The sequence below is a fragment of the Rhinolophus hipposideros genome (assembly GCF_964194185.1).
Source record: "Rhinolophus hipposideros genome assembly, chromosome: X".
NCBI classification, from domain to species: domain Eukaryota; kingdom Metazoa; phylum Chordata; class Mammalia; order Chiroptera; family Rhinolophidae; genus Rhinolophus; species Rhinolophus hipposideros.
In genome coordinates, this window is record NC_138046.1 from 121,346,654 (window position 1) to 121,367,812 (window position 21,159).

The 21,159-nt window shown below is 44.5% G+C and overlaps 2 protein-coding genes across 6 annotated transcripts in view; one reads left to right on the forward strand and one right to left on the reverse strand.

The window, feature by feature from the left end:
- The window catches only part of ARHGAP6 (Rho GTPase activating protein 6), a 489,998-nt gene extending 487,673 nt beyond the window's left edge, over positions 1-2,325 (forward strand). For all 3 annotated transcript variants that reach the window (XM_081042159.1, XM_081042160.1, XM_081042161.1), the window contains exon 13: positions 340-2,325. In XM_081042159.1, the coding sequence (XP_080898285.1) occupies positions 340-1,037 (698 nt within the window). In that variant the 3' untranslated portion in view covers positions 1,038-2,325. The remainder of the gene's footprint in view (positions 1-339) is intronic.
- An 8,580-nt stretch (positions 2,326-10,905) lies between these two features.
- Positions 10,906-20,733, reverse strand: HCCS (holocytochrome c synthase). 3 transcript variants are annotated; one of them, XM_081042417.1, is made up of 7 exons: positions 20,568-20,733; positions 19,893-20,036; positions 17,156-17,307; positions 14,764-14,912; positions 14,381-14,500; positions 12,913-12,999; positions 10,906-12,346 (listed from the first exon to the last, which is right to left on the reverse strand). In XM_081042417.1, the coding sequence occupies exons 2-7, from the start codon at positions 20,002-20,004 to the stop codon at positions 12,148-12,150; spliced, it is 819 nt and encodes a 272-aa protein (XP_080898543.1). In that variant the 5' UTR covers positions 20,005-20,036; positions 20,568-20,733; the 3' UTR covers positions 10,906-12,147. The 3 variants fall into 3 exon arrangements, with proteins under 3 accessions (XP_080898543.1, XP_080898544.1, XP_080898545.1); XM_081042418.1 differs by lacking the exon at positions 20,568-20,733 and having other exon boundaries at positions 16,942-17,307; positions 19,893-19,970; XM_081042419.1 differs by lacking the exons at positions 17,156-17,307; positions 20,568-20,733 and having other exon boundaries at positions 19,893-20,031.
- Positions 20,734-21,159: the final 426 nt, after the last annotated feature.

Consider the following 21,159-nt stretch of genomic DNA (forward strand, 5'->3'; position numbering starts at 1 on the left):
TGCCGCCTTCACCTTGTGCAGTCAGAGAAGTGTTTGTAGCCATGCAGAAGGGGCCTTTCCTGAAACATCAGTTAGTGACAAGGATGATTTCATCTCCTTTGATAGGTAACCTGTCAGAATCCAGGCATCTGCATTTGTAGCTGCTACATGAATCGTGCCCAAAATCAAACAGTGTTTGTCATTTCTTTTACTGGGAAGTCTTTTACTTTAGGCAGCGGCAGCTAACAGTGTCCTGTGCTTTTTCAATTTTTGAAGCTGGCATTGGGAAGGAAATAACAAAACACCCCAACAGGATTCTACAAACTAATTCCGTGTTTTGCCCTTCTGTCTGGCTTCCAGGTTCCTATGGAGACATTTTTGAAAGCAGCTCCCTACGACCAGGGCCATGCTCCCTTTCTCAAGGGAACCTTTCCCTAAATTGGCCTCGGTGGCAAGGGAGCCCCACAGAACTGGACAGTGGTACACAGGTCATTCGGAGGACTCAGACCACGGCTACCATCGCGGAGTGCAGGGCCCACCCTCCTGTGTCCCGCGTCTGCAGCACGTCCCACATCCAGGGCGGCAGCAGATCGGAGCTGGCCACACCAAGGTCAGAGCCGTATTTGACTCTGAGCAGTGCGGAAGACCTCACCGAGAGTGAGCTGGATGTGGCCTGGCTGCAGAGCCGAGCCAAGCCTTGGCACCAGAGACCTGGGGAGAGTCCGAGGCATGACACAAGGCCTCCTCCTCCTTATCCTGGTCCAGGGAAGCAAGCTTTAGCATCAGCTCACCAGCCCACAGAGCCACCATTGTGGAGGCGTCAGAGGCCAGAAGAAGGCTCAGGATCATCAGCTTTGGAAGAGGGAAGCCAAACAGCTGAGCAAGAGCATCAGGCCGCCCAGCCGAAATTGAGCAGCGCCTGCTCCAGTCCCACAAGTGATCAGAACAGTAAGGCCTTGGGTGAAGCCAACTGGCTCGATTGGCAGAGAGAGCGGTGGCAAATCTGGGAGCTCTTGTCCACTGACAACCCCGATGCCCTCCCGGAAACACTGGTATGAGCCCACGCCCAGCTTAAGCCCTCACGTCCCAAACAGCCTTCTTTCACTCAGTAGGGAAAAAAATTGGTATTAGATAATTGGACAGTTACTTATTTTCCTTCTTTCACACTTTTGAAAAATAACACAAGAGAAACCCAGTTCACTTAAAGATAATAGAGCACTAGTACCCTTGCCATTTATAAGATTCTATTGCATAGCCAGCCTTAGGGAAATACAAAATAAGCATAAATGGATGACAATATCCGATCTAAAAACTACTCACATTGGCTCTGTATAAGATAAAATTCTTGCTTTCGTATAGCTTAATTGTATTTATGTGTCTTCAATTTTGACTATTGTATATTCTGTAACAGATTATGTATGATAATCGTATAAGATATATTCACAGAAAACAAAAGGAACAATATTTTAAATCACTTCACTTATACTAAGCAATGAGATTCTATAGAATGTTCTAGAATATGCACAAGCGGGTTTCTGTGCTTTTGCCATAGTTTTTTAAAGGGGTACAGTCCTTCAATGCCTAAGAAAAACACTAAACAGAATATGAGAAGCCGTATTTTTATATAGTAGTGAGATACAAAAAAATATAGTCACTGAATGCTTTTTCATATTGAATGTTTTAGAAAGATATTAAATTTGATACATTATGGAATATATTTTTAGAATCTGTTTAGAAAGGATTCAGTTAATCAAACAAGAGAAAGGCCGTGCCTAACAAAAGAAGAAGAATTAAGAAGTTGTCCTTCCCATTTTAGGTCAAATTTCAGTTTTATATAGACCATATATAATATATATTTATGATGTGTAATTGTTATGTATTTTTCAAAACTACAAACTGGAATCCAACTATAAAGTGATTGAGAATCTAAATAGAGTATTCAAATTAGAGAATGTGGTTTTTCCTTTTGTCCCATAATCAGTATTAACCAAATTATATGCAGTGCTTTGTAAAGTAAATCATAGTTGGAAAAAACGTACAGCTTTGTATTTACATTGTGCCAAAGGCTGAGGAAATGTTTTCTTCGCTAATTTTGTGTGTATTGTACAATGCTCCTACCTTACTTCAGTAAGTTTGTAGTTTTCCAAATGCAAAACCATTTTTGACCAGCAGGTGGCGATTCGCTTCAGTATTTTATGAGATTTTTTTCACTTCATAAGGGAATGTATATTATAGAAAATTTTTTTGTATAAAACATGCTACTCTTAATTTTCATGTTGGCAATTTTCAGTGGTGTTTCTTAAAATTCTATCTTGTGCCATGATGAATAAAAAGTTAAGCAAAGGCTTTGTTCCTTGGCTTTAATTCCAATGAATGCACTCCTACCCCATTCCAGCCATACCCGCCACTAGCCACAAGTCCAAGTGTAATAAATAATGGCAATACTATGCATACACAGCTAAGGATCTAGTAAAAAGTATTAGGTGGCTTGGGGACATCAACCCAGTGACATTGACACATTCAGAAATTTATAACTATTTGTTGCAAGTGAAGGCTGATTGTCATTCAAGTGAAACTTAACTGTCAAGGAAGTGGTTTGCTACAGGATGAGAACTCATGTTTCCTACCTGCTGGACAGGTATTGCCCAACACAACCCCTGTAAGTTACATCTAGCCTACAGGCCTTAGATGCTTAATTTGCTTCAGGGTGGAAATAATGAAGTCTAGAAGTGGTATCTAATATTCTTATTGCGGGGATGTTTGGGAAATCTTCAGTCTCTACCATTGAATCCAGCACTTCCTGGGAAGTGAGGGAGAATTTGCCTGCCCACCTCTCATTCTTCCTGGCCGTCCACAGGCAGCCAAAAGTTGTAAACAAGACCCAGAGCAAACACTGATTGATTGTGAATCGCAGGTTGCTTTTCTGTGCCACCTACTCTGGTCCTACTCCTGCTGACCCTGTGTTTTCTTGGCTTTGAATTTGACCATGATCTGGCCAGTTCTTTCCCGCCATTCTGGCCTGGACTGCCTGATATGTGGGATGCCCTTCCTGCCAGGTTCTTGCACTAACAGTCCTATTTTTAAAAAAGTCTGGATCAAATGGCCCTGAGGTTGATGTCTATGTCACAAAAGGTAACAAAAGATATGTCCATCTATTAAAAGATCTAGAAGAGCCAATCCAGAAAACAGGGCTCAGACTGTGTTTTAAATAATTAAATTGTGTGTGTGTGCGTGCGTGTATGTGTGTGTGTGTAATGAACAATATTTACTCTCCCTTTCCCTTTGTGTGGTTTAAACTCAGCGGCCATATCTTTAGCTGAGTGAGTGAAAGCTGCTTTCTTAGATGCCTTTATCACATTGAAAATAAGCTTTTTAAAAATATGCATACAAAACCTAATGACCTGAGTGGAAATTGAAGTCATTTCTAACACCTTGTAAATGATATAATACCTGACAAGAGAAAAATAAAACTCAAACTCTTTCAAGTTGGACAAACCATGTAACAGATTGTTCAAGTCACTCATTCCTGTGAGCAAAGAGATCCTGTAAGCAAGGAAAAAAAGCTGTGATGTGCTGCAGATGGGTCCACATTTATGAATACTCAATCATTGTTTTTGTGTCTCTGGCAGTGGGGCCAGAATGATGATGGCAGAAATGGCCAAATATGAAATCGTCTTGATCCATCTAAGTAGCTATTAACATACGTTTGTTGTGGTTTTTATAGAAAAATCCTCTTATACCAATGGAGTTTGTGCAAATTGAAGAAATTTCTAAATCAGCCCAGCTTGCTTCTTTTCTTATGCACATTTTTAATACACATCTGCTTGGCAGAGAAACAGCATTGGGATTAAATATAAGATGTCAGAACAAAGTCCAGGCCTGTGGTGTATGTCATCTGATAAGCAAACTGAGAAGAAAGGAAATGACTGAAGAAGAGTCACACAGAGATTAAAACAGGACAACATCTCGACCGGACAGAATTTTAAAACAAGGCTAAATCAGCTGCAAATGTTCTTCCAGAGAAAAAATCCAAACCAAAGGAAAATCCCATTAAAAATTGGAATTCTTCAGCACCCTCAAGGTGACTGACGGCGGTGGTGTGGAGACGTTGAACTGCAGACAGTGGTCTCTGGGCCGTAGACCCCTGGCCTGGCGTGACCTGCAATTCAACAAGGTTCGTGTAGTCAGCCCCACCTGAAGGCCCCACAGGGTTGCAGAAGGATCAGAAGGCTCTCCAGTCAACACCTGTTCAGCCTAGAGTGACCAACTCATCCCAGTTTGCCCAGAACATCCTGGGTTTAGTAATAAAGCCCCATGACTACCCTCATTTTTCAGAGGGCACAAAGAACTCAGAATGACATGAAATGAGTAGCCCAAGGTCACAAAGCTAGACAGTGGCAGAAGCAGGATTTGGCAGCGAGCTATCCAACTATGCCAGCCTACCATCCGGATCATTCAGAGCAGAGGAACCAACCTCTGTGGTTCTTGGAGCCCTGGGTCTCGTGAAGGAAAGGGGTTCAGCTGGACCTTCCCCAGGGAGAGCTCCTGCCTCTGGGATGACCCCAGCTTCACAGGAGCTCGTGCGGGCTCTGGGCTCTCTGCCTACTTCTCACTGAAGAGAAATGGACGCTAAAATTAATAAAGGCCCAAAGTAAATTTGATTTCTGGGAAGTTTGGGATAACAAAGCCATGGGCAGAAATGGCTGCAATTTAGTATGGAACTTTCATAGTTGAATTATAATTAATAATTCTACATTCACATATCTATTAATTAGTTATGATTAATTACACTTCATTGTAGTCTAGCACTGTCTTCAGATTTTCCTTTGTTTCAAACAGCTACGACAGCCACGGCTGAATTCATTAGATCAATGGATTGGTTGATGGATTCATTCAGTCATCTAATCCAACCGATATTTACCAGGGGCTCCAGTGCTGGGCTCTGGGGTCACAAGGACAGAGAAAAGTCCAGAGCTGCTTTTGAGGACCCCTCAGCTAAGAAAATGGTCACTCCTGTGACCTGCACTGTGAGAATGACAGCGGATGGGGCCAAGCGCTACACGCAGTTGCAGCAAATATCCCAGCAGCTGGTACATGGTAGGCAATCTACAAATCATTGAATAAGTGAATCATTCCATGAATTCCCTCCCTCCTTCTGTCCACCCACTCACCCATCCACCCATCCACCCATCCATCCGCTTATTTCCTCCTATACTCTTCTTCCTTTCTGTGTTTCTATTTCTGCCATATTTTTAGTCTTCTTACTTCCAACTCACCATTTCTCTGGCGTTACCTTTTAATGTGTCCCATTCCGTTGCCTAGGTCCAAGATTAAAATGCAATGTTGGGCAAATGAATGAAAAGGAGGACAGAACCTTCTGATGTCCACAAGGTTCTTGGAGCCCTGGGTCTCGTGAAGGAAAGGGGTTCAGCTGGACCTTCCCCAGGGAGAGCTCCTGCCTCCAGGATGAGGCAAAGCTGTTTCTTGTTTCCATGTAAAGAAGATGCCCACACTTGCTTAGAGGGTGTATGGCCTGTGAGTTAAACTGGCAAAGACAACTTAACAGGAGAAAAGGGTTTATTTGATATGCATAACAGGAGCCAACAAAAGAAGTAGCTGGCTCATTAAATGGTTAAAGTTCAAGGTTTATAGATCCAACTCTGTAGGGGAAAAAGAGCAGGAAGAAACAGCTCCTATGAGAAAAATAAATAGGTTTATTTAAGAAAGACAAATGGATTTTTAGGTGGACAGATGGGAGATAAGAAAGTTTGTGAAAATGTTTGTCTGTACAGGTGTGAGTGGTTTTCCTGTCTCCTTCAGGACCATAAAACGTCCCCAAAGAGGGGATTTATAGCAGTTTCATTTCCCAGAAGTTGCTGCTTTTAGTCAGATAAGGGAAGCTCCAAGAAGGCTTTTTTCTGCATCTGTCATATCTCAAATGTCTTCAGCTTAAAACAGTGTTTGTGCCAACTCTGGGGTTCTGAGTGGGTCTCCACAAGGGTAAAATGAATTTGAGAAGGAATTAGAAACATGCTTTGTCCTGCAGGAAAGAAACATGGCGAGTCAGTGCTCAGAGCTGTCTTAAAGTCAAATCACTTTACTTGGTTCTTTATGTCAAAGCAAGCTTGAAGTAGGCTTTCCAACTACATTGTTTTCCCCTGGCTTTAAAAATTCTCAGCCTAAAACATTGCATGACCCAGTCCATCCTAACCTGAGAGAAATGGGCCACATACAACTTAGAATTCTGGTCTGAAAGGAAACTTTAAGACAATTTGAGGAAAGTCGAGGCTGACAGACCGGAAGTAATCGTCCCAAATCTTGGAGCTATTGTAGAGTCAGCACAGAAGTGAAGACCTCCCAGTCCTGTCCTCTGCCACTACGCTAGCCACCATCTCCACATTTGAAACCCCGGCCTAAGAGAGGGGCCTGAGTGAAAGCAAAATACCTTAATGAAACCATTAATATAAGACCCGGTCTTATAAGACCGGGAATATAATATAATATAATATAATATAATATAATATAATATAATATAATATATATAATACAAAACACTGGGTCTTACATAAATTTTTGCTCCAAAAAATGCATTAGAGCTGATTGTCCGGCTAAGTCTTCTTTTCGGGAAAACACGGTAGGAGCCCTCTGATGGTGATAAAAGGAATCAGCCTTATTGGGATGAAATTGAAATTGAACATGGAAAGAAAAAACGTCCAGGGAGGTGGAAGTGACCAGGCATGTAGCCAACCTTTCACTTGATGCTATGAGTCCCAGCAGGGATTCCATTACGTGCAGCCGAAAGCATCCTGATAATATTCCATACCCAGCAGTGGGAAGGGCCGCAGGAACTAGCTACATTAACTTATCCTAAGTGTAGAAGGAATAGCAGTGTTTAAATGAGACACAGAGCTCCAAAATGATAACCTTTTATCTTCCTTCAGGACTCCATTCAACTGTTATTATAAAGTCTTCTCTCTTCTCACAATTCTTATGTTATACCACTCAGTATTTATTGTTTCTGTGGCCCCCTTCACATGTGACATTGTGTATGTTAAAGCATTAAGTAAAAGCTAATTATAAATGTAAGATAGCACACATGTGTTTATGCTTCATTTCCTTCCCCCATACAAGTAGATATAGGATCCCCCAAAAGAAACTTGTCTTAGAAACTTTAATGTCCGCTCCAACACCTGGTACAATTCTACAAAACAAAACCCACATACTTGCTATGTGATGTGTGTGACCCCAGGTTAAATACTGGGCAGAAAGAGCTGTCGGCTTTCTCTTCAAAACAAGGGAGTACACAGCATGAAGTAGGTGCTTTTCGACTTACACAAATGGCATGGAATTTTAATTAAGGTACGGTGTCTTCACCTCCACTGTGGCAATAAATGTATTATTTCTGTGGTGAGGGATGGGTAACTGATATGCATTACTTTAACACACTGTATGTCTAAGAAATTCTGTAGTTTGGAAAATTTTACTGTAAGTAAGGAGGAATAGATCACTTTTGAGCTAGCTTTTGGTAGCTCAAAAAATATTTACTTGTAGTAAATAATTATCTTGTAATATCCATTTTAATCTGGTACATATTAAGTTTTTGTAAAAACTTTTTTATTTATTTTAAGTGTGTTTTTCCAGGACCCATCAGCTCCAAGTCAAGTAGTTGTTTCTATCTAGTTGTGGAGGGCACAGCTCACAGTGGCCCATGTGGGAGTCGACAACCTTGTTGTTAAGAGCACAGTGCTCTAACCAACTGAGCTAACCGGCTGCCCAAGTTTTTGTGGAGGGGGATACCTTTGTGATACTGAGGACACATGTGCTACATTTTAGGTTAGGAAGCACAAGACCCTAGTTCTAATCTTTATTTTTGTCAAGTGGGACTTGCATATTAAATAAATCTAATGTCACCCTGCCGTGTTTAGATTTTTTAAAAGGTCAGAGACTGCTACCTGTCCTTTCCCTTTAGTGACATAAAATGCCGTGGGCTTGCTTAGAGCAAGCACCCCAGTAAATACCTGCTAATCCTTCCAACGAATCAAAATCAGGAGAAGACCCCACCGGTCCCCCTCTAGACAGATTCTCCTTGGGAGAAATTGGCCAGAAGGTTGTAGACTGTGTATTACGACTTGGTATCTCTTTTATTCCCAGCCTTGCCCTCGAATAGCCCTTTCCTTGTTGATGACAATAATGGCTGAAATTCATTGAACATTTCCACCCTGTGGACTCTATCCTAAGTGCTTTCAGGTGTCATCTTGTAGTACCCTCAAAACAACTCTGCTAAGTCAGTGCTAGGGTCTGAATGTCTGTGTCTCCCCAAATTCCTGTTAAAATTCAGCCCCCAGTGCAATGGTGTTAGGAGGCGGGGCCTTTGGGAGGTGATTAGGTCATGGGGGTGGAGCCTTCACGATGGGATTAGTGCCCTTATGAAACAGATCCTAGAGAGCTCCCGCCCCTTCCTGCCACGTGAGGACGCAAGAAGATGGCGGCCCTCACCAGACACAGAATCTGCTGGTGCCTTGATCTTGGACTTCCCAGTCTCCAGAACTGTGAGCAAAACATTTCTGTTGTTTATAAGCCCCCCAATTGATGGTGTTTTGTAGCAGCAGCAGCCCAAGCAGACTCAGACAGTGAGTTCTATTATTATTTTTATGGCCGAGAAAGCTGAGGCCCAGAGATATTAAGATCACACAGCAAATGAAGGCCTGAGCCCTGAGCCAGTCATCTGCTTCTAGGACACTTATTTTTAAATTGTGATATAATTGACATTATATTCGGTTCAGGTGTAAGATGTAATGATTCCATATTTGCATATACTGTGAAATGATCACAAGTCTAGTTAACATCCATCACCTTACAGTTACAACATGTTTTTTTCTTGTGAGGAGACCTTAAGATCTACTCTCTTAGCAACTTTCAAATATGCAATACAGTATTATTAACTATAATTACCATGCTGTACATTACATTACTATGATACGTTTGTTTTATAACTAGAGATTTGTACCTTTTGATTCTCTTCACAAATTTGTCCCACCCCCACTACCCGCCTCTGGCAACCAGCAATCCCACCAGTCTTCTCTTTATCTATGAGCTTCATTTTGGTTGTTTTTTTTTTTTTTAACATTCCACATATAAGTGAGATCATATGGTATTTGTCTCTCTCATTTATTCACTTAGCATAATGCCCTCAAGGTCCATCCATGTTGCAAATGGCAATATTTCATTTTTAACGGCTGAGTAATATTCCTGTGTGTGTGTGTGTGTGTGTGTGTGTGTGTCACATTCTCTTTATCCATTCATCAGTCAGGTTGCTTCCATATCTTGACTATTGGAAATAATGCTGCAATGAGCATGGGGGCGCTCATATCTTTTCAAGGACGAGCATTCTTGATCACCACACATGGCTTTACGTCCCTGAAGATACAATGGTTCATAGTGAGTCCCAGTTACTGCACAGGTGAGGACTGGAATGTGCATCTCTTCACTTTAGCTAGGGAGGAATAACTCTGGTAGAAGGTAAACCATATTGGTTATTCAGTATAGAAACTGGTGACTATATATTCAAAAAGATAAAGGAACTTGCCCTTCCCCGATCACAAGGCTGTCTTTAAAAATCCGAATTCTAACCCTTAACCACCATTTAATTTGAACTGTCCTCTGTAGGACTGAGGGCCCTCCACGTCGGCCGCACCTTTTGCGTCTCTACATTCCCAATATGATGCAGGGTGCGTAAATATTGAGTGAATGGGTGTTCGCTAGGGAAATACTAAGAATACTCCATGTCAACATTCAATCCGACTTCGAACCCCCACCTTGTTTGCTGATACTTAGTGTAATGTACAGCGGTCTGATTCTCAATAGTGCTGTTTCCATAGACAAGACTTAGTTTGAAACCCTGGAGAATATCCAGAATGAATTTCACCTTCTGAATGAAACCTCCTATCACAGCAGAGTATTTGTGGGGACAGAGCCCCAAAAAGCAGTTTCCAGGCTCTCAGCCTCACATAGAAAGGTGCTGGCTCAGGTAGTAAATGGCCATCAACTGTGATTGGATGGCCATCAGCTGTGGCTAGTTGGCCGTCAGCTGTAACAAGTGAGCCATTGGCCACTAATATAACTGCCGTGGCTACGCTAGCAAAAAATGGGGGCTAGTAAGAGCGGATTGCAGAGAGGCGGGTGCCGCCGGTGAGAATATAGTGATATGACTCCCCGATCTATGGCTTCCTGTGAGTGTTCCTATTTGGCCTCACGGTGTCCTGCGTTCTTATGTGGGGAGCGGGACCAGAGACCCCGCAGGCCGCCCCACACGACAGTACTGATCCCCGGATATGTTCATGTATAATCTAGACACACAACACCTCCGAAATCCAGTAGGCTGTAGTCTTTTCCAGGAGTGTTGGAACTATAAACTGTTGACCTTGTCATCAGGTTTGCGTGACAGTTTACTGCAGATGTTTTTGTCAAGAAATACTAGAGGTTTTTGTCAAGAAATACTAGAGCCCTTTAAAAGGGGTGCCTGCCCATGGCTAAATGTTGCTTCCAGTTACAACACTTTGTTTCTCATAATGCCTTATCCTGTACTTACTTAATAGCACTTAGGACCAAAAAAATGCCAACATTAATGATTTTCCTCAGTACAGGCATACCTCGTTTCATGGTGCTTCACAGGTGTTGTGCTTTTTACAAATTGAAGACCCTCCCCCAGTAAAAAGATTATGACTCGCTTTATTGCCATAGTTGATTTACTGCGGTGGTCTGGAGCCAAACCCGAAATATCTCAAGGTCTACCTGGAGTTTAAGAACATGTGATTAGCACATGAGAAGATGGCTGCCTCTAGCAGGGAGACTGTGGCATTACTTCTATAAAGATTACTCCTGTCTGAAGAAATGATTAAATGTAAAGGTACTCAAGAGATTTTCCAAACCTGTTAACTATAAGCTTTATTTCATTTTAAAATATGCAATTATTTTGAAATGTAATAGTTTAAGGTTGTTGGATTTTTAAAACTCCATGCCAAGCTGTCACAACAAAGAAATTCATACCAAATTAATCATTCCAGACTGCTAATTCCATTTACTAATTTCACATTATAGTACGTAGTATAAAGGAATTAATATTATCCACACTTTAAAAAAACCCAAGTCATTTGTAAGATGCTGCTCTAAGTAGAACAATCACTTTATGGATTACTGGTGCCAAGAATTTCAATGGCAAACGTAAAGCACCCTTTTAAAAAGTCTGAACTGAGACAGTGGGTTGATGCAAGCATTCTACATCTGGGGAAAATACTCTCCTTGTGAATTCTAACACTCAACAAAATACAGTCGTGTGTTAGAGAGGGACCATCCCTCGCACTGCGACGTGAGCCAGACTGTCAAGGTTCAGATTAGGCCACATGCCGGGAAGGCTTCAGGCAGAAGGAATGGGGCTGAGGTGGGATAACTCGTCACGGGCCAGGGACAACGGGACCTGCTTGTTGGGAGCAGAGTTACATATCGGAACAATGGGAATTAAAATGAAAACAGTTAAAACACACATTCTAATGCACATGCACCATGGAACCATGGGAGAGTTGAAACTATCCTATAACAAGGTCCAGTCTGAAAAATTCTTATGTGGATTTGGAGAGCCAAGACACATCTTAGTTTTCTGAGTGCATTTCCAGTGTAAACCTTTGTTTTCTTCAGGGGTCACTACGATATTGTGAGGGCTTTAGAAATGCTGGTAACCCTTTTAAAAGCATAAATGAACAGCTCTCATTAAAGTATCTGACCAGGCCAAAGCTCCTGAGCATCACATGGGCTTTCAGGTCTACACGTCAAGTATTCAAGAGAAAACAGGAAGAATAAAAGCAGTTCTCTTCAAATTTGAAGGAAAGTTCTTTTTCCGGGCTTGTTCAGACTCTTCTGGACTAACTACACAGGCAGTACTGCAATTAAAGGGAAAACTGAGGGACTGCTTCCCACGTGGAAACTTAAAATGATTTGTTATGAATAGTAGGGTGAACACCTGCACGCCACCCATTGCTAAGTGAAGTGTAGGGTGTCATTACCCACTTGACCTTCCCGGTACATCATGAGTGCAACTCAGTGTGGGGAAAATAGTTTAATGTATTGTTCAGAAAAAAAATAGTTTGTATTTTCCCATGGCTAATAAAGCAGTGGTTACGAGGTCCAGCGCCACCAGGCGACCTTCATTCTGTCCCACACTGCCGAAAGCGAATCGAAAGCGGGCCGGACGTCCAGGATGGTGAACTGGTAATCCTGGTTGACTTCGCCACCGTCGTAGTAGTCGATGACATATCTCACTTCCGTCCCACAACGGTTGATGATCCAGTCATGCCTGTCGAAAGGCAGCTCGTACCTGGAATGAGAATGTGTCAGTGAGTGTTAACCGGAGGGCAGGGCTTCCAGCTCCGGAGAAGCAGTACAAAGCAAGGCCTGCTCTCAGTGAGCCATCAAGCTGGGGAAGTGGGGACTCAGTCAGTCCTCGCGCCCAAGCCAGGTGGTGCTGAAGCTGTGTGATGAGCCCCGATCAGATGACAGCTCATCTGTCTACAAAGGAGTAAGGTCCACAGGAGCGCGGCCCTGCCAGGGCAGCTAGGGCTCTGACTATGCTGGAAGAAAAGGGAGGAGCGCTGAGCAGAGATCCAAAGAGATGGATCACAGGAGGGGTCAGGGGACCGAGCCAAGAGCCCACAGGACAACTCGGTTCACTCCCAAGATAGTTAGATAAGAAGCAACTCACAAAACCGGGATGGTTCTGCCCACCATGGGGCAAACTTCCGGACAGGAAGAAATCTACAGCTGAATGATGAGTTTTGGAAGTTCGTTGACTGTTTGCTTTGGGGGCCATCTGTTTGCTTTGGGGGCCGAGGGCCAGCTGACCGTGACTCGAAGAGTGTGAATCACCTCTCCGCACTGACTCACCCCATCCAGGACCGGATTCTTGCCCGGGGCGAATACTCTTTCGCTTTACCTCCAAACCGGATCAGCGAGGGACCACAAGGACACTCCCTAGAAATCCCCAAATAAGAAACGTCTATGAAAATGTTTTCTTCACTTTGAAAATATGACCTTGCAGTTTCTCAATAAATATTTTTCTGTATGCATTTTACATAACATCAGATTTACACATAAAGTTAACTTTGAAAAAAATCAAAGAAAGAGCTCTCTTTGTTCAAAATGCTGCTCTGTACTTGGGGCTCAGGCATGGTCCCCTCCCTCCACTCCTTTCCAGTATGTGTACCGCTCTAGGAGTCAGCAAACAGGGCCTTTCCATTTGGTGCGGGAACGCAGGCATATTCTCAGAAAAAAAGGGGGAAGAACTGCACATCGCGCTTCTTTTGTGCATATAGCAGCGGGGGTTTTTTCAGACGAACTGAAGAAAATCCTACACTCTTCTTTCATTTGAAACCCGTAAAGCCTTCATGAAGGACAAAAAAGCTGGGGGAAGCCCTAGGAACTAATGTCGTTAGTGTTGGACCAGGTGACAGGTGGCAAGGTACTAGCTAGAAAGTCCGCACTCTCCCAGACACTTGGTGAGGACGCCCTCAGTGGGGACTTCCTCAGTGCTAGTCAGCCTGCTCTCTGGCATTGGGGAGCCAGCCACCCCACAAGACCCGCGAAGCCCTGCGCTCCTGGAGCTCACAGTCAGCCTTCTTCCTGAGCAAAAGCCATGTGCTGAGACACGTGTGGATGTTTAGTTCTAGTGGGGATTCAGGAAGTGCTGCTGAGGGAACAAAATGGTCTTCCTCTCTCCCTCGGGGCAGAGAACACTTCAGTATCGCCCGTCCCACCTGCTCTGCTTTTAATGGACTATGACACTCCTCCCATTGAGAGGTGGGGGTCTCTGACCACTCCCCTGACGTCTGGGCAGGCTGGTGATATACTCTGGGGCTTCGGAGGCTAGGTCATCAAAGGGGATGCGGCTTACACCTGGAGCTTTCTGGAACGCCAGCAATGGGAACCCAACCTCCATAGTGAGAGGAAGCAGAAGCAGCCACACTTAAGAGGCCGTGGGCAGGTGTCATGGCCGACAACTGGTGTCACTCACCAGACAAGTAAATGGGGCCTTCAGAAGATGCCAGCCTACAGCTGTCAAGCCAACCCTGACCACAGAGTCTTGGCAGCTGAGGCCCCAGACACCGGGGAGCAGAGACAAGCTATCCCCACTCCTCCATTTCTATACCCAGGATCCACGGAATCCACGAGCATAATTAAAGGGTTGTCATTTTATACGGCTGAGTGGGGGTGATCTGCCACATGATAGTCACTGGAACGGGCCTGCTACCTTAAATGTTTTATTAAAATAACACATCTGGATAAATGTTAAAACTGTAGAAAGCAGATATAAAGAGGCCAGGAGGGTGTTTTCTAAGATCTCAAACATACTTACGCAGCATGAAGGGCTTCCCACTTCAAAATCTCCTTCCAAGCCTGCTCGTTATTCTGATTGTGAATTCTAATGATATTGTACATGTCTCTCTGACTAATATCATCATCCTTCCACTTCCACCTAGGAAAGAACATTCGGTGAGATTTGACGAATATTAATGATGTGTGTATATACAAGCACGTGTCCTGCTAGTTCTGTCTCTCTGGAGAACCCTGGCTAATACCTGTGCCTTGCACTTATCTTCTGATAAGTCTGTAAATTATTATCATGGATTAGCTTATTACAACTTCCTATATGTTTTGGCGACAAAAACCTTTCACATTTTATTCTTAGATGAATTTTAACGAGAAAATTGATTTTCTCAGTAACACTCACTCACTTACCCTTTCTTTAACATAGCATTCCAGAACATCTGTTCAGAAGGATAAACCCACTTTTTCTCAGAATCTGCTCTCGGAATGGATGACTCCTCTCTTTTAGTGGACAGTGCAAATGGCTGATCGGGGGCCGGCATCTGATTGGGTGGTGGCATCTAAATACAATCGGTGGATTTTTTTAAAATATTGGAAATATGCTATTAAGTAAAAACAAGCAATATAATTAACTACTTTCTGGAAAGCAACGCATCACACATGTGACACAGATTCTCTATTAAACAAGCTCCATCAAAATTGCAGACCTCTCCGATCATTTGGCTGACCTGAAGCATCAGAGTACTGCAAGTTCTCGTAAACAGTAAATACACATTGTGGTTACATTTTTGGTCTTCTCAAGGATTAAGAAACAAAAACTAATACCACGATCTGTGGGCATTTCTAAAACCCTTTCTGTAATAGATATTTCAAAAACAACTGATGACTCTTCTGAGGACAAGTCTCACAGAATCTACGTACAACACCACTTCCTTTTTAAATATTCTTTACTTTTGGGATCTTGCTTACGTTTTCAACCTTTGGGCTAAATGTATTACAGACGAGCGCTGATGTCCCCATAATGGTGGACTGGAGGGAGGAGAATGCTTTCTCCCAGACACAAATGGCAGCAAACACTTGGTGTGCAGCAGGGTTTTTCACTCTTGACACTATTGCTATTTGGGAATGGACAACATTTGGTCATGGGGGTCCCTTCTGAGCACTCTAGGATATTTGGCAGCATCCCTGGCCTCTACCCAATGGGACCCTTCTTCCCCACTTGTGATAACCAATGTCTCCCCAGGCTGAGAACCATGGGCCTAGAACTTCTTTTCGTAGTAAAGGTTGGAAGGATTTTCTAGCGGGTGCACATGAATTATTAAGTCACAACACGGTCCCTAGTTAGGAAGATGGCAGCAGAAAGAAGAGCTGGGTGTACTGGCGCCACACTGAGTGTTTTACCTGCACTGTCACAACAGCATGTTTGAGAACAGGTGGCAGGCAGCTGGGAATTTGGTTTGGGCTCTGCCACTTCCTAGCTGAGTGATGTGGGACAAACTGCTTCCTCTCTCACTCCCAGGGTCTTCAGCCCTAAAATGAGGACATTAAGGCCGCTGGCAGCATTGAGTTGTAATGAGGATTCCAGGAGAGAGCTTACGGTGCTTAGCATACCCCAGAAGATGTGAGCAAAAGAAAAGGTCACTGTTACACATACTCTCCCTGCATGTGACAGTCCCATGGGGTAAGAGTCGAGGTGTGCAGGACTCCAAAAGGCTCACGTTTCAACCATTAGGCTATTTGAGATGATGTGGACAAGTGGTCTAACGGGGGCACTGTTGGTATGTCTGGAGACACTTCTGGTTGTCACAACTGAGAAAAGAGGGTGCTACTGGCATCTAGTTGGTAGTGGCCAGGGATGCGGCTAACTGTCCCACAGTGCACAGAGCAGCCCTTACAAGGCATCCCCCCAGCCCCAAGTGTCGAGGGAAGAAACATGGTCTCGTCCCCCTTCTTCCTCAACACAGCAGTCTCCTTATAACTTGGCAGTGCTATTACTGAGTGCCACAGACTGAATGTTCACATCCTTCCCCAGATTCACCAAATCTGCCAGCACCTTGACCTTGGACTTCCAGCCTCCAGAACTGTGAGAAAGAAATGTCTGTTGTTTATAAGCCCCCCAATCTATGGTATTGTTATATATATATGTATCTGCATCCCCTACAGACTTTTTTTTCCAGACTAAATATTTCCAGTTTCCTCAAATGTTGCCTGGTTCGCCAAGATGTCTAAATATTTTTGTACTTCTAAAGTACAGGCCCAAGTCTGTCTGTCTCTCCATTAAAATGTGATTCCAAACGTGAAACCTCAATTCCCCATGTTGTCCCATTATCACAAAAGGAAGTGAGGCCACGCTTGTCTTGTCCTTGCTTCTCGGTGGCATTCCACTGCTGGCTGCCATGTGATGCCACACCACACCCAGCTGTACCTGACGAAGCCCTCCAAGTTTGGAGCATACCTGAAAGGTTCCCCAAGACCAGAAGCACCTTTACTAACTCTAGCTGCACTCGTAAAGGGACTTCTCTCCTACCACCTAGTAACTATCCCAAAAGGAAATATTCTGTTGGCATGGCTTACTCCGGGTCAACCTACCCCGGCATTTCGTGATCACCATTTTCTTTCCTGGGCGGTCTTTGAAACTATGCTTCGTAACGCATTCTAGACTTTCCACTGTGGATGGAATATCAGATTTCTGTGCTTTAAAAGAACAAAAGAATCATCCCTAGCAGTCTGCAATCTGTCTCTGGATTCCATAAAAGCATCAATGCACAAAAAGTTGCAGGAAGAAGGGCTCAGCACAGATTACCAGATTCGAAGGATCTAGGTTCTCCTTATTCTCAGACATAGAGCCCGTAACAGGACACTCCAGGTACTCATATGCACGTTCTTGGTGGGCAGGCACAGAATTGGTTTTGCTCTCACAGGATGGGCCAGATGGCTCTGTCCTCACTGGACAGCCTGAAATAAATCAAGTATGAAACAGTGTCAGCACAAAGGCAGGTTATCAGGTTCTCTCAGTCTGGGTCCTAAAGAGCTGAATTTCTGACCAGCGATGACCACAGGCAAAGCCAGGTTTCTACTGTTAAAAGCTGCCAAGAGATAAGCTGGCTAACATTCTAATATCCTAAAGACCAGGAGAAGGTTCTACACATTTACTTTCCCTTTGAAAAAGAAATAGGTACCCATTCTCTTATTGTATCACGCCCCTAGCAAAAATAAACCAAACAATTTCAACACTTGCAAGAGAATGTGTTATCCATGCCATGGTTTCAGTAACGGTCTAGAAGGTACCTCCCTGGACTCCCAACTGGGAGCGGCTGTGGGGGAACCTACGTGGGGGCCAGACCACATTTCGCTAGTCTTCCTGACATTCTAGTCTCAAGCTCCAGACAAAGCCCAGCCCCAGTCAGGACCCAGGAAGCCAGGCTCTCGATACTGATGCTTTCTCTCAGGTACCAGAGACAGGAGATAAAAATGAGCAGAGGAACCCTCAAAAAGGCTACTGGAGAAGTCTCAATGCTCCTCTGCTTGTGCTTTGCTCCAGGACTAAAAGAAGGCACAGAAAACTACCACTTGGCTGAGGTTCTATTCCCCGTCAGTAGATAACAAGAATTTGGCAAGAAAAGGCAGACATTATAGAAAACGTTCCACATCCATGCAGGATCCAGATATCACTTAAGAGGGAAGGTCTGAACCTACAAGAGCAGCAGTGGGAAGGGCAGTCAATGCTCAAGTATCCAGGGTGTTGATGGCAGCCAAGTGTGCGGACTGGGAAGCTGGTCTATGGCCCAGGAGAGGGCAGGTGTCAGGAGACCTGTAGCCCCGGAAAACAGGCTTGTGAAACAGAACCCTTGTTTTCGGCAGCAGCAGTAACACCAGGAATACACCGGGTGCTGGATGCCCTACACGAAAAAGACAAGTTTCCTTTCACTTGCTTTCCTCTGCTTCTCCTTCCGACCCTCATTCCCTAGGACCCTGTACAGCTGTCCACTTGAGGGGTGTAGGCAGACCTACTATACCTCCTCTTCACCACTCAAAGTGTCAATCCTTTCTGGGTCACTGATTCCAGCTGGGTGTTAGGAAAACAATGCTGTTTACCTTTTTCATATTATGTAACCAACAGTTCCTTCAATCTCCTACAATTATCCACATTTTTTACCAGCACCTGAAACCAAAGCGTACACAGTGCTCTAAGATTTCCCCAGGGATGCTCAGCACACGAGCTTACTCAGCTTGTCTCAACTCTTCCTGGTCAGAGAAACCCTACATGAGAACTGTACCTATCCTCACCCAAGGTCAGAGTTTTTGCTGGCTTTGCCACTTACAAGCTGTGTGACAGTGCATAAGTTTCCTTAATAGGGAGAAAACCCACCACACAAGATTAAGGGGATGAGAATGTAAACTCCATTAGGCAAAGGACTGTGTCTGTTTTACACATTGCTGGTCTCTCGGGGCAAAAACAAGCCAACAAAACCCAGCAGTGCTCAGCGCAGACTGGGCAGTGAGTAAATCCTCTCTGACTGACCCAGGGAATGAAGTGTTAGTTCTCAATAAGCACGTGCCATGTTGGTTCCTCCCCTCACGTCTTGAAGCAAGATTGAGGCCCCACTTTTATATAAACAAGCTAAAGCGGATGTGGACCACTTAAAAATGAAAGCTTTTCCATTCTCAGCGTTATACCGACAGAATGAACAGCAAGCCTACCAGGTGATGACTTATTTTTACATAGATGAAAACTGCAACGGATGTAGGAATAAAGATGTCTTGATAAGGACAACTATTAGGTTGGTGCAAAAGTAACTGTGGTTTAAAAGGTTAAAAATAATTGCAGAAACCAATTATTTTTGCACCAACCTAATAGGTCTAGACCAAGGTTTCTCAACTACGGCTCTCTTGACATTTACAGCCAGATAATTTTATTGTGGGGCTGTCCTGTGCACCGCAGGATGTTGAGCAGAACTCCTGGCTTCTACTCACTACATGCACCTTCTCCTCTCCATTGTGACAAGCAAAAATGTCCCCTGGGGAGAAAGGGGAATTGCCCCTCCCTGCCCCCTCCCGCCCCTGCTCTGCAACTGGGCTGAGAATTGCTGATATAGACAAAGGCAAAGTTTGGGGGGTGGGGCTGATGTATGGAACAATGACTACACACTCATGCCTTATCTCAATAAATCGTCACAATAACCGTGTGAAATACTGTTATTGTATCCTCATCTTACAAATGATGGGTTGAGAACTTGACTATAGTCAGGTAACTTGTAAGTACCATGTTTCCCCGAAAATAAGACCTAACCGGAAAATAAGCCCTAGCAGATTTTTCAGGATGACATCCCCAGAACAAAAGCCCTTATGTGTCTTTTGGAGCACATGTTAATATAAGATCCTGTCTTATTTTCGGGGAAACACGGTGGCAACGTAAGGACCCAACTCAGGTTGCCTCAGTCTCAGGCCTAGTGCCTCACTAGCACACTGTACCACCTCTTCCTTAAAATCGTTTTGAGAATTCTCTTTTGTTTCTATTTTCTCGACAAAGGGTACATTACCTTTCATTTTCCCTTCATGCATTGGACATCCTGAAGGTGGGGGTGTTGTCTGATGATCTGAAGCATTTGAGGTCTGAACTGCAACAGCAGGGGTAGATGCAGACAAACCCATGATTGGAACCGCAGTGTCGAATCCAAACAATTCTAAATGCACACGTGCCAAAGCAGAGAAAGATTAATGCTGATGCCTGGGCTCCGACCACTCCCTCAGTATTCTCAATCTAGCCAAGCACTGTTCTTCCTGCTTCTCGTCCTTGCGTGCATGGGCCACGGTATCCTCTTCGGGGGATAGCTTTAATATATTGTTCCCTTTGGGAAACACAGTAGGAAATCTACACCACCTTTGGGGGACACGCTTCTAAGGGTGTGAGGATTTGTGGGTGAGGTGAGGAGGTCCCTGAGAAGCTACGTCACAACGAGGGGGTTATGTCAGGAGGCGGGACAAAGGGGTCCTGGGTAATGATGATACGATGGGAGAGAGGAGGTCCTGGGTCTTACTGAGGGGTTGGAGATCTGGGAAGGGTATGGCGCAGAAAAGGGATGTGAGAAACGAAGAGAAGGAAGGAAAGGTCGGCAGAGGGCAGGAAGCAGCCACTCTTTTTCTCACGGCCCCCTCGAGTCTCTAGCCCCGGGACTCCGGACCCCACTGGCCTCAGCCAGCCCTCCCCTCCGCACCTGCGTCCTGATCCGGGCTGCTCGGAGGAACCGGCCCCGCCTCTAGCCGCCAACTCTGGCCCAGAGCGGCAGCTACTTGCCGCCGCCGCTTCCCCCTCGCTAGGTCACCGCTGTCCCGCGGTCACCGCCGGCACTGTCACATGCCACTACTTCCTTTTCCGAAGGCGGGATTTCCGGGCGTTCCGTAGGCGAAGAGCATGTTGACGAGCAAAAGCTTCGGTCAATCACGAAGGAGCCCCACGCCCCCCCCTCCTTGGTCTAGAACTGCGAGCGCCGCGCTCTGGCCCCGCCCCTCCTGGCCAGGCACCTTTCTCACTAAGACAGGCTGCGTTTAGCCTGGGCCAGAGACTTTCCTAGAGCAAGGCTCTCTACTATAGATGCTTTAAGCTCACAGGGGTTGCTTTGGAGAAATCTGGTTTTAAATTTCTATCTTTTAAGTTATATGTCATCAATTTCAATTATAGTAATGACTCAGGAAATAATCAGCAGGTGCCCAGACCTGTGGCCGACTCTGCAGATGCAAAACTGAACAAACCAAGGTTCCAGCTCCCAGTCTTCTTAACTGGGTGTGTGGGCTTCAAGGTTTGTGTTA